Genomic DNA, 13,313 nt, shown 5'->3' with positions numbered 1-13,313 from the left:
CACTCCTCTATACTAACACACCCACACACAAATACAAGACCTACACACACACACACATGCGCACACCCACACTATGACAAACACAGATGTCAACACAGATGCCGGTAGCATTCTCATAAGCAAACACAGGCAGTCAGCCACTTAACACAAACACAAACAGCCATAAAGAAAACAAGAGAGAAACTCAGAGACAGAGTGGCAAATATGAGGATAATCGTTCACTCTGTTCTCAGCAATGAAGAGAGAAGCACTGCGGTCCATTACATGTAACACAATCCATAACACAAAACTTTATGAACAACTATTTCCTGAATTGCTATCAGAGCGATTTAGGGAGTTAGTCAATCCAAACAGCTACACAAACAAATATTTAACACGGATAAAAGCACACATATAATTATTCCCAAATTCCGAACCCAAGCACAACCGGAGCCGCACCATAAAGAAGGTCATGGTGCTCCCGCCGTGGATCGTGCCATACTCGATGTTCGTCTGGTCGGCCAAATCGTCTGGAGACTCAATGGGAACCTCCATCCGCTGGACAGTCAGGAAGGCCGCCAAGTTGGCCGTGTAGGAGGAAATGATGATCAGGGTGAAAGCCCACCTGCAAGGTGGAAAAAGGCGAGGAAAAAGAGAGATGAAGGGAGAGATAAAGCACCACTGGAGTGGCAACAGTGATCCATCATGGTATTGATAAGCTGCAAAATTCATACATAATACACCAGTTATTTTGGCGAATATCAGTAGAGACACTTTGCTGGGTTTGAGTTAACCCAGCAAAGGAAACACCTGACACATCAGGACGTTTATCAAATTGAACATCTTAAAAAGTGTCACAGTAAAATAGCCCCACTTAATCATTTTCAAATGATAATACACTTCAGTGCAATGATTGTAGCTTCACATCTATTTTCCCATCACTTTAGATACTCCGCACTAATAACATTGAAAATGGGACTTCTTGCATGTCTACAAACTTTATTCAAAGAGAACATCATGTACTGACTATGCTTAACATCTTGCTCACCTCCCTGTAATCTAGCTGTTCCTGTCTTCCTTTATCTCCTCAGCTCTTAGTGGTTATTATTTCGTTCTCTTGTGCCTCTTCTCACATTCACTCTCACTATTGGAGTGCCGTCAGGCTAGTATTTCTGTGAGCTTAGTGAGCTTTTGTCAACCGTTTCCATAAAACTACGGGACTCAAACAGTTTTTTAATGACACATCCAGTAAAATGTTTTAAATGACATTAAAAAATGAACTATTCTCTTGCAGACATGGGCCTTAAAATTGTATTTACCATATTTTTTTTTTAAATATATACCGTATACTCAAAATAGTTAACAAGGAAAATCATGTATTGTTTGGAACCTGATTATCTGGTGATTATAAAGTATTAACATGTGTTTTTACTTTATAAAAATGGTTAGTAATGGATAAAATACTGATTTATTTTGCCTCACAGGAACCTTACTAAGGCATAATTTATTAGTTTAAACAACTCAACACCCCAAAGTCACATCAAGCATCAGACTCCTTGAAGCACAGGCTGAGGAGGAGGAGTGGCAGCAATCTGTCACTCTAGGTTATCAATCAACTAAAAATTAATTCAAAAGCTTTACTCCTAACCTTGCACACCTTAATTGGAAAATACAAGAAAACTGTTTTATTTGTAGTCATCCATCGTCCACTTGGCCCTCTTTATAGCATTCAGTTCTCATTTCTGTTAAAATAATTATAATGGGTGATCATTCATGTAGATGCTGAAAATGACAGCCTCAACATTGAATTTAATTTATTATTAGATTCAATTTTCTTCTCTCAAAATGTAAATGAGCTCACTCACTGTTTTAATCACACTCTGGCTTTTGTCCTGACTTATAGCAGAGAAACTGAACATTGAGCAGTATCCCCTGAAAACCCTCCTTTTGTTTTAATAACACTTAATAACACTTAGTGCGTTAAATAATAATGGACTACAGAGCACTGGAAAACAAATTCAGTGCACTGCATGTCTTTTGGAAAGTGCTGTAACAAAATATAAAGAAGTGCTTTCTTCTTTGTTATCTTCTTTAATGCTTTGTAACAACACAATGCAGAACAGCTACCCAAAATTTACTCCCAGAGCTTAATTATCTTGTTAATATCCTCACTGTGTATGGCCCTGATTACTGTGGCTCCTCTGTAAAGAAACCAACAAATCAGAGATGCTTGACTCCCTGCTATAACCCACAAACATGCGCTTTAAAACAGATAACTCAGCTAAAGAGCTCACTAATCTAGAAAATCTTCACTTTGCATGGAAACACAGTTTGTTGCTCTATAAAAAGCCCTCTGTAAAGCTATTTGTCACAGATTGAGTAAAACAGGAAAATTCCAACCCTTCTTTTAAGCACTGTAGCCAATACTATGGATATTTATTTAGACTTTTTCTCTTGTAACAATCCTTCTAAACGAACTTCAGTCATTTCGTCCTTTAAACCATCAACATCTCTGTCAGTCTTCATTCTTACAAGACTTTCAAAGAGGTCTTACCATTAATTAAAGCTACAATTCTAAATATGATTAATTTAGCTCTATCAATAGGCTACGTACTACAGTAATAGTAATTAAACCTCTACTTAAAAGCCACCACTTGATCCACCTGTCTTAGATAATTATAGACCAATCTTCAACGTTCCTCTTTTCAAAATCCTTGAAAGAATAGTTGTAAAACAGTTAACTGATCATCTGCAGAGGAATGGTTTATTTGAAGAGTTTCAGTCAAGATTCAGAATTCATCACAGCACAGAAACAGCATTAGTGAAAGTTACAAATGATATTCTTATAACAGTGGACTCATCTCTGTGCTCGTCAGTGCAGCATTTTATACTGTTGACCACAAACTTTTATTACAGAGATCTGAGCCCACCTTTGCTATTATATACTCTTAGACATTGCTATTAGAAGATATAGCATATATTTGCATTGCTATTTAGATTAAGTCAGATAATACAAATCAAGTAGTTAAACTATAGGCATGTCTTAAAGACACAAAGGCGTGAATGATCTCCTAATTCCTGCATCTTAGCCCAAAAAATATTAGAAACATGTCTAACCAGATACTCAGGATGGCATTATCTTGGCTTCCAGTAACACTAATTTTTGACCATTTCTTTCCTTCAGGGCACATATTAAACAAACATGTAGGTCTTATCTGTTCATCTCTAAAATTAAAATATCCTGGCTAAGTGATGCTGAAGAATTATTCATCATTGTCATGTTTCTCAAGAAGTTCTCTAAAAATCCCCAGTTAATGCAAACCCCTTCAGTATGAGCACTAAGAGAGATCCGAAAAAAGTTTATAATTCTCCAATATCACCTTCTGTTCACTGGCTCCCTATTTAATTCAGAATTTAATTTAAAATCTCCCATCATAAAAGGCCCCATTATATCTTAAAGACCACATAATTTCATATTGTAACAGAGCACTTCACTCTCAGACAGCTGGCTTTCTTGTGGTTCCTGGTTTTTAAAAGTAGAATGGGAGGCAAACCCTTCAGCTTTCAGGCCTCTCCTCTTTGGGACCAGTTCCCAGTTTGGATTCAGGAGACAGACACCCTCTCTAATTTGAAGATGAGACTTAAAATTTGCCTTTTGGCTAAAGGTTATAGTTAAGGCTGGATCAGGGCGCCCTGATCCATCCCTTGGTTATGGTGCAATAGGGTCAGACTGCTGCAGGACTTTCTGTGATGCACTGAGTATTTCTTCTCCATTTTCCATTTCTTTTCACTTCCCGTGTGTATTCAGCAATTCAAATTTGGTTTGCAATCTCTCCTAGTCTGTGTTTTTTCCTGTCTCCCTGTGTTCTCTTTCCCCTCAACCCCGAGCCATCGCGGCAGCCTTCCTGAGCCCAACTCTGCTAAAGGTTCCCTTCCCAATATCACAAAGTTCATGCTCACAGGGAGTCATTTGATTACTATGATCTTCTCCAAAGTACTGTATGGATTTTAACTTACAGTATAAAACCCCTTGAGATGTCTGATGTAGCGATTTGGTGATATACAAATTAACTTTAAATGATTTAAATATTGAACTTTACTAATATTGTATTATTTTCCTATTATCTTCACTGCTTCTACTGTTCAGTAGTTACTGTTTTGTGGTGGGGGTTTGTGTTTAGCAAAAACCCATGCAAGCATCAGCTATTCTGCTCGCTTAGTCTCTGTGGGTAACAACCCATTTTTATGCAGCCTTCTGGTGCAGCCAGTGTTCTAGGTTTTGGTGCTTGTCAGTGTTTTATAAATCAGATACGTTTTAAAAAGCTAAATCATCATCATAGCTATGATTGCTAATGGTTTCTAGATCGAATGATGGGAAAGGTAAATCCTGTTTTGTTCTCCACACAAACTACTGACCTATGCGCAACCAAATCCTATTCAAATATAATTGATAGCTTGCATTTGGCAACATGTAAAATGTATTAGAACATCATACAGTACCTTTTACACAATTTCTCAAAAGTCTGATAAAAAAGGCCAAAATCCCCTCAAGAAAAATACTCTTTGAATGCTGCTTTGAATAATAATCTGTGCCTGTGTTATAAAAAGAGAAAATCAATAAAGTAGCTGACTCCTTCTTCCTCACTCACTTCCACATCCAGCCGCGTCTTAAATTTATATTGTAGAAACTTTTCCCTTCAGCGGAGGAATCTGTAATCAGCCTACTAATGTCAACTCAGTATAAACAGCTTTCTAAACAGTGAAGGACAAACTTACGAGTGAAGAGACAATGAATGCAAGACATATTTCTGAGTAGGCATGGACTTTATACTGGTTGACAAACACAAACAAATGCATTGTAATCATATTATAACTTACCACACTCCACTAACACATCTGGTGGATAAAGCTCTGGGCATTATTTCTGATCCCTGCTGCATGAAGCCTCCAACAGGGAACCACAAGCTGTTTCCCAGAGTGTACTGGTTTTCCAGCATGTCTCTGCGCTCACGAAGACATGGGTGAGGATTGTACCACTCGTAGGGGCTTAACCTGATGCGAAAAATAAAGGTAAAGTAAGGTGACCTCGAGGACAAGCTGCAACACAGTAATGTACCTCTGTCACATCACTCAAGTCATCTCCAATCAGTCACTCGACCTTTGTCAAAACTGTCTGCGGTAGGTTGCATAAGGTAAGAAATTTCAATATGTGACAGGTGACTTGTGTTCAACAAGATAAAAAATGATGGAGCTCTGATGTGAACTGCAGACAATCAGTACAGTGTGTGATGTAATGCACTGACCTTGCAGCCAGGAACAGCACACAGCTGACAGCCAGGTAGGCGAGCAACATGAAGAGCCAGACGGCTGGAGAGAAGGGATCGAGAAAGGAGAAATAACCGGGCTTCCGACCCTGGTGCATAGAAGAGAAGAAAGAAAAGTAGAAAGCTGTAGAAGCAGAGACAGATGGTGACTAATGGACATACAGGAAGCTACAATCTGTTAGAAAACAAGGTCTCAATGTCTCAGTTGTCAGGGAGAGTCCCCTTTGCACCACAGGAGGGCAGTGTCCTTCACTGCACTTTGATACTAAAGTCTGCAGTGCTAATGCTACAATCCATAAACACTCTGTTTCACAATGCCTGGTGCTGAAGCATACTTGGCTTAGATCCAAAGCCTCATTAGCAATGTAAAGCTGTTGCCCAGTTACAGCACACTGACTTATTGAGCAATATGAATTATACCTATAAATTTCAGTGTGGACTTAGTGGATGCAGCCTGCAGGATACTGCAGACATACAATCATCAGCTTCGAAGATAAGATTCCTTAAGCTTCATTTTAACAAGTGCAAGTTGTCGTTCTCTGTATGACCCAGTTGGCAATAAAGCAGTGAAGGTAAAAGAAATAAAATCCAGCACAAGATCTGTAGCGAGTATCAGCCAGTGTGTGCACAGGCCTAGATAACACCCTCACCAGTTGAACTCTGTACAAGATGCTGATCCCCAGGGTCATGAACGGCTTAGAAAAGTCGATAACTTTCTCTCTTTCTGATGTGATGGTGAAACCTGCCACGGCCAGGTCTGCTTTCTGGAAGATTTGTGAAGATAGATTTGTGGAAAGAGAGCGAGAGAGAGAGAGAAAGTGAATGAGAGGCAAGAAAAAAACAACAACAAATGGTCAGGTAGGAGTGCAAAATAGACGGACTAATGTAGCACTCTTCTTGTTCAAAATGTTTATTTGAATGATGAAAAATTAAAAGTTTGACTATGCACTTGAAAATACATTTGCAGAAACATACAGAAGTGCACTCTGCCTCACACCCATTACCCACCATAAAAATGAGGCTAATTGCGAGTAAGCACTGGGTGACTGGTCTTTCCACCTGTATAAAACCTTGCAGGTCTCTGGTTGCACTGCCTCCTCTCCATCTCTTCCATTAAAAGCTAATTGATGAACATGGACCGCTAATTAGAGCTGAGTGATCAGGCAGTGGGGAGGGCAGGGAGAGAGGAAGCGTGGAGAGCTGGGGGAGCACCAGTGTGGCATGCCCCACATGGGGACCACAGCCTGGTAATTGAAGTATACCGTATGGTAATTAAGCAGAGAGGGGCTCTCATTAGCCTGCCTCAACCAGAGTGTCTATCAGAGGCACACTAGGCCTGGACAGAAAGAAATGGGGAGGGGGGGGGGGGGTGTTACAGAGAGGAAAGATGGTGCAGACGATTTTTAGGCTATGTTACCACTCTCTTTTGGGGAATTATCAAGTCAGCTTTTGTCCTAGATAAGAGTCTTACTCCCCTCTGAGGGCAATTTGAAACATGGGAAGTTACAGCAGAGTTGTGGTTTGGGGCTACAGAGCAAGTGTGAGTGTGTGTGTCTGGTGTGGCAGTGTGTGCATACATAGTTGTCTGTTCATTATACGCCTCCTTTTGTAGGGAAACTGCTTAGAATATTAGTGCATGTTTCTGTGTTTCTGGAGTGTGCATGTGCATGTGTCTGTGTTTGTGTGTGTGTAACACTTGGAGAGGGAGTGAGAGTACTCACCCTGTTGATTAGCTCTCCAACCATGCCAGTCCAAGAGCCGTTGGGCTCTGGGGCCCCATACAGGCCATCATCCACCAGCTTGATCTTGAAGGAGAATTTCAAGATGTCTGCCAGTTCCCTCAGCATGTCAACACAGAAGCCCTCATACTGGTCATTTCCCTGGAAGTCTTGGTAGTTGTCTTTACGCATCACATATGGGTTCTCCTGAACATGAGGGACACATGACGAGGTCTCAGTCCAAAACTATAAATATCTGCTTGATCAGAGATTATTTGCTAGATTAAAGCAATGGCTTGAAAGTTTGGGGGAATATGCTTATTTGCTCTCTGGCATGAAGACACACAAGAAAGGAAAAAAGTTAGAGTGTTAAGTCAGGATCACTACAGCCAAAGGGAGATTTATATTTCTATCTGCAGGATTTTATGTTTGATGACATAGCTCTGTTGTGGGCCATCCTTCATACACATATGTGGAACGTCAGAGGCCCGCAGAACAGCAGCAAGAACCTCAGCACAAAACAAAGCAGGCATCAAAGAAGAAAGATACAGCGCTGATTATGTCAGATATAGCATGAAAGAAAGAGAGGATTTGCTGAGGATTGGTCTGCAGGCTATAGTAGCTTCAATGGCGTGCCCTGAATGAAATAGCCAATTGGATGTGTAGGAGGGTGTCAGGTGAACAGTAGAGCCAAAGAGGGCCAGCACTGAGATCAGCTGATCTGCCTGGATCAGAGCTGAGTTCACTAAAATAAAAGACAGCTAAGCAAAAGGCCGGAAACACGATGAAACTCGCAATGAGTTTCACCTACAACTCATTCAAAGTTCACTTATATTGAGGTTTATGCAGAAAGATGACCACTGACAACATAATGTTAACTTATCTGCTATTTTGGTGTGACAATAATGGTGACAATGAAGGATCAAGTGAGTAAGCCCACAGTCACTTGGGCCTAGACCATATGGCAACCACCAGATGAGGGAAAATGAGTATTCCCTGATTCTCTTTGGCTCTCGGAGGAGGCGGACGCATCTTTCCCCCTCTCCCTCTCTTATCTTCCCAGCTGCTGCTTCTATGTGTTTGTCTAATCTCGTCTAACTCTAACCCTCAAAGAGTTTCCCAGTCTTGTTCTCTAAAACCTAAAGAATTATGGATTTGATCAACTGGTCCCGTAACGGAATTGACACCCTGCTGGGCTTGGAAGAGCCCGATTGTCCTGCGGAGACATTTGCTGCCGGATACTCGATGGTCGGTTGCGTCGTGTGTCTGGCGACACTCTCGATGGAGGACAATGAACGACATCTACCAATTTGGAACCACAATAACAGAGTTCGGGCTGATTGAAGCTGGCTTGGACCTGCTTGGTCTTGCTTATCAAAGAACAGGAAGCGGCTACAGCTGTTCAAAATCCCATAAGGCTGGCCGACATGATAGACGATTGGCAGGGGTGTGAGTACTCAGACTGAGTTTTGAACGCAATATGGATAAGATCTTGGAGAAGAACAACGGGAATTGAGATAATTGGTGACCAGTAACGGACATTAGACCAACTGTAAAAATTGGATGCAGTTGTTCGCACTAAACTCAAACATTCACCATCTCCACTCATGCAGCCCCCCTGGCGCCAGCTGAAGGCCTGCCAAGGTTGAAGCTGACTGGAACAACAAATTCTTCCCATGATAACAGGATTGTTGTCAGAACTCTTTGTACCTCCTTCAAGGCCACCTGGGTCCACTGGACACTGTTGACCTTGCTTAGCCGGACGTGGTGACACTTCCTCTCAGCTGAACACGGACAAAACATGTACACTGATACTGATACACCCTCACTATCACCCTCCCTCCCCCGAATCCAACGCCTCCTCCCATGCTTACCCCCCATTCGATGTGGACACCGGATCAGCTGGAGGCGCAATAGAAGATTGCAGCGGTCCCAGATCAGCTGTACACACTGGAATACTCTTCCATGTTGCTTGTCTGTGTTTTATTGTGTTATGGTGTGTTGATACCTGTGGATTCCTGTATTATCCTTTTGTGTTACACATTTCGAGGTTTTTTTCCCTTGCTACCTAGCCTGACCTGTCTCCCCAATGTGATGTTTGTGTATTGTATGTACGGTCGGCAAGGTCTGTCATCTCGGTTGTGGGCAACTGCAACTGACAAATAAAGGCTATCTCATCATCTCATCTCATGTCATTTTCAAGTGGTTGCTAGAAGTTGCCAAATCACCAAACCCAGCTCTGGGGGGAAAAACAACTTGCATTCTGCTGCAGTTGTAGTTCGCATGGAAGTGACGGACGTCCTACAAACACAGTACAGCTACTCTCCAAGCTGTAGTGAAACTGAAAAGTGGATGCAAGCTGGAAATGGAGTAAAAGTTGTGCCCTTTGAAACACGCTAACTGCAGTGCTGAGGCAAAACTTATTACTTTGAAGGCAAGCCATCTCTATTTCTGGTTTGTGTCAGGCTTTATCAAGCTGTACTACCGCTTGGTGAGTACAGTACTAGCAAGTATGTGAAAAGCTACAGGCATCCATGGCAACCTGTTAAGAAACAAAGTAATCACTAGAAAGTTTTTGGTGCACCATCTTCTTTGCAACCAATTTCATCCAGCAAAAGCCAGAAACCTACAGGAACTACAGTACAGGCAACCAGTCTGGTAATACAGGTTTCCCTAGCAACCAGTAGTTTTCTCACATCCAGTATGGTGGCGTAATGTGTCCATGATGTCATGTGAGAAACCTCAATACTTATGCTATGCTATTCTGCACTAACTGGCTTTATATTTACTCCACAGTCACGTATGGTATTGTGTTCTTCGCAACAAGCCAAATAACCATTTTTCCAGCGACATGGGAATGCCAGCACTTTTCTATTAGGGAATCACAGACAATTTTGTAAAAGCCTGAATTTGTGTCTTCAAAGATAACTCTGGCAGTCATTTCAAATTAAAGGCACTTAAAAGAGAAGACATTTAACATTGTAATCATTTTACTTATCAAAAGGTGCATTAATTAGTTTTTCCTAACTGAAAAGGCTAGAAAGCTTTTTTTAAAGAACAATACACAGATGCATCTTGGGAATTTTAGAGTTGTTGTTCTTGGAGCTTGCCCAGTGCTAAAAGTCAAGATATCTCAGCTTGAGCAGAATCAATTTAGACCATTTTTATCTCCCTCTTGTGAGTCCCCTACAGTTATGGAAGTCCAATACTAAATTGGTTTAAAAGACATAAATTGGATTGTGGAAGATAGCTACAGACATAGGTAAGGGTAGAAAAAACCATTCAGTAACCACTGTCTAGCCACGAAATGGATCGACGCAGAAAAACCAGGGTATCAAGGGAAGGCAGGCGGTGTTCTTGCAGATCTGAGCAGTGCGCCAAATGTATTGACATAAAAAAAAAACAACAACAATTGTTTCATAAAGCTTGCATCATGTGTCTAAACCAGCCCAAACCCTCTAACACACAAACAACAGTGAATTTGTCTACATCTTGGGAGAATACAGCAAAATGGCTTTTTCTTTACTGCTAAACATCTTCATATCTGACACAACCCAAGAAACAGAAACAAGATGTTTTCTTTCCCTTTCCTTTCCTTTTTTTGTTCTTTCTTGTTTTGTCCTAAAGCTCGAGCTGCTTCAGATGTTTTCCATGTTTATTTTTAATTTCCCCCATAAACGGCGTAATGTTCGCTGTTATGAAATTTGGCTTCAACAGTTACGCATCATCAACAATCAACAGACTGATTTAGAAAAGGCTAATTAGCTAACACAGTGTGCTATCACAGGATGTTAACAGTATTTTAGGATTCAGTGAATTTGAATCTATCTTTCTGGGTGTTTCTTTCACATCTCTACACCAACCTGTAGATATCAATCATATGTCCAAACCCTACAAGGAGACAGCTTATTGGGTTTGGACATAATCAGTAGACCAGGACTGTAGCAGTCTGGTTTTTAGTTACACATCTCCCTCGGTGATCTGTCAGTTTCTATGACAGTTACAGCGGCGACAGCAAAATTATCAGAAACAGACCACAACACAGCACGAGCTCCGGCACAGCCTGGGAAGCAACAAAAAAACAACTCTGATCTCACTAATGTGGAGCGTCAGAGAGCAGCCGTGACCTTACCAGTATGGTGGTGACAATGAGGGTCTTGTTTGCCAGCGTCTCTGAGACATTAATATCCAGACTGGTGGAGTTCATTGCCAGGGTGTTGTTTGAGTACCAGATACCGATCTAACATGAAGAAGAAGCGTGACAAAAAATAAGCTGTTATTGTTAGATAAATAATATACAGCAGCTGTTTTATTGTTAAAAACACCTTTTGCACGTTTCATGTTTTGGGACTTGGGCTCCGCACTGTTAGATTCTGCATATGCATAACGAGTTAATTGTTCCCCACGGAGCCGTATATGTACTCGCAGTACTATGCACCACTTTGGGAAAAAAAGCTCCTGTTTATAAGCAGAGCAATGAGCTGGGACAAGATGGCAAAGGCGGTAATGAAAGGCATTCATGATCAGAAGTTCCACTGTAATTTTTTTTTTCCCTTACGCACACCTTTTTAAAATTGCATAAATACTGTTCCCATATTTCCATTTTATGGAGACTGTAAAGTCACTTAGGTACATAAGTGTGTGATTATGACCTAACCAATCCGCTGGGTGGAAAAGCAGCTCGCAGAGGCATTTCTTCAGGAGATATTACTGTACATCTTTCAATAGGTCAAAGAAGAGGTAATGACTCCACAGACAGAATCACAGCTTTCCTGTGACACTCTTTATCCTGCCCTGACATTTAAGAGGAGTTTTTTTATCTGTGATCCACCGCTGCCTGCCTGGAGTGTGGGTGCCGCTGTGCAGAGAGAGGGGAGGAGCAGAGTTAAAATGTTCATTACCTCGAGTTAACACTCAACTAAGTAAAAGTCTACCTCTAAGTATATGTAGCAGGTGGCATTTTGTGTTAACATGGAAAACAGCTGGCCAAGTGCAGAGCCCAGGAAGACATTAAGAGGAGGTGAAAAAGAAGTGTTTCCTCCAGCCAATGAACTGCAGCGTAATTCCCCCTCAGTCGGAGGCTGCAGTGGTGTGTATACTTCATTTAGTGAATGCAGGTGGAATGCACTTAGATTTCCACCTGCCCTCACCTTTCCTTCTAGCTTACTCATGTGGACTGCATTGTCACAATAATGTACCAAAATGCTCCTGAACACCTCATTTGCTGCTGGGCCTGCCAACAGTTTGGTAGCATTGTCCAACTAGCCTAAACTAATCTGCTGTGGCCTGTGCTTGACTAGTTCAAGAGATCAAACTCGAAGCATGAGACTTTAAAAAGTTATTTTTATTATTATTACAAATTCAGCAATTAAAAAAAACACTATTGCTCAATTATATTCATTGTCAAGTAAACACAGTGTTTTTCCTGCTACACATTGCTGTGTATCATCCACAATACTCAGTGTTTGCTTTCCAATAACTATATCTACATACTGCCAGTCAAATAAAGTTAAAGCAGGGGCACATTAAATATATGTTTTCACTTTTAGCATTAATTAGTTTGTTCCCATATTCTGGCTTTAAATGCTGATTAGAGTGTGCTGCTAAATGGTGCCTTCACTTGTTCCTGTGATTTAGAGCCACCGTGCCGCCCCTTTGAGCGTGTCTCTGTTCGAGAGGACGGTTGTAGTTTGGTGCACGCTGCTTGTCAGTGAATTCTAGTCTCTTTGAAGTTTTGTAATCTGTTGCTGCACCCTGGAGACCGTGCCAATGGTGAACCTGTTTTCTCTGCTCATTGATATTCCTTCTACCACAGTTAAGGCTGCACTTTGTTTAGAAAAACTATTCTGTACTCTTGGTTTGTTTAGAGTAGGAAAAGGAGCACAGAATTCATTTTTTCTTCATTTTAACAAGACAAGTTAGGTAGGTTTTGACACTTCTGTTAAGAGTGTGCTTTTTGTTTTAATTGTTTTAATTGAGTGTCCCCCGAGTTCTCCACATGAGCTGTGCTTTATTTGCATTTCACTGTGAAAACTTAGCTCATTAAAATTGCTAACTTCGGTTCTACTCCTGTCCAACATGGCCGTACTGTGAAGGTACATTTCTGTTGAAAGGGAATGGGAGATGATATTGATTCATGGCCCAGCCTTTAATGTACTCAAACCTATCTGATTGTTAGACTACACCTACACCTCTGATCCATTTCTGTGAAAAAAGATGAGCACAAGATTTTCAAGGAACCATCATTGATCACATTAGTGTAGCTTATTGCAAGCTACAATCCAGCTCAGAG

The 13,313-nt window shown here is 41.1% G+C and overlaps 1 protein-coding gene across 9 annotated transcripts in view; it reads right to left on the bottom strand.

Annotated features, from left to right (window-relative positions):
• Positions 1 to 13,313, bottom strand: part of grik5 (glutamate receptor, ionotropic, kainate 5) — a 100,943-nt gene that overhangs the window by 22,161 nt on the left and 65,469 nt on the right. For all 9 annotated transcript variants that reach the window (XR_003273929.1, XM_026185909.1, XM_026185910.1 and 6 more), the window contains 6 exons: positions 11,154 to 11,261; positions 7,025 to 7,228; positions 5,954 to 6,067; positions 5,283 to 5,392; positions 4,858 to 5,031; positions 439 to 604 (listed from right to left, as the gene is read on the bottom strand). Coding sequence is in view for 8 of the 9 variants with exons in the window: in XM_026185909.1 (XP_026041694.1) it covers positions 439 to 604; positions 4,858 to 5,031; positions 5,283 to 5,392; positions 5,954 to 6,067; positions 7,025 to 7,228; positions 11,154 to 11,261 (876 nt within the window). In the remaining variant the exon portion in view is untranslated. The remainder of the gene's footprint in view (positions 1 to 438; positions 605 to 4,857; positions 5,032 to 5,282; positions 5,393 to 5,953; positions 6,068 to 7,024; positions 7,229 to 11,153; positions 11,262 to 13,313) is intronic.

The sequence above is a fragment of the Astatotilapia calliptera genome, chromosome 11, assembly GCF_900246225.1.
Source record: "Astatotilapia calliptera chromosome 11, fAstCal1.2, whole genome shotgun sequence".
Taxonomy (NCBI): Eukaryota; Metazoa; Chordata; class Actinopteri; order Cichliformes; family Cichlidae; genus Astatotilapia; species Astatotilapia calliptera.
This window is presented reverse-complemented; position numbering and strand designations above follow the sequence as displayed.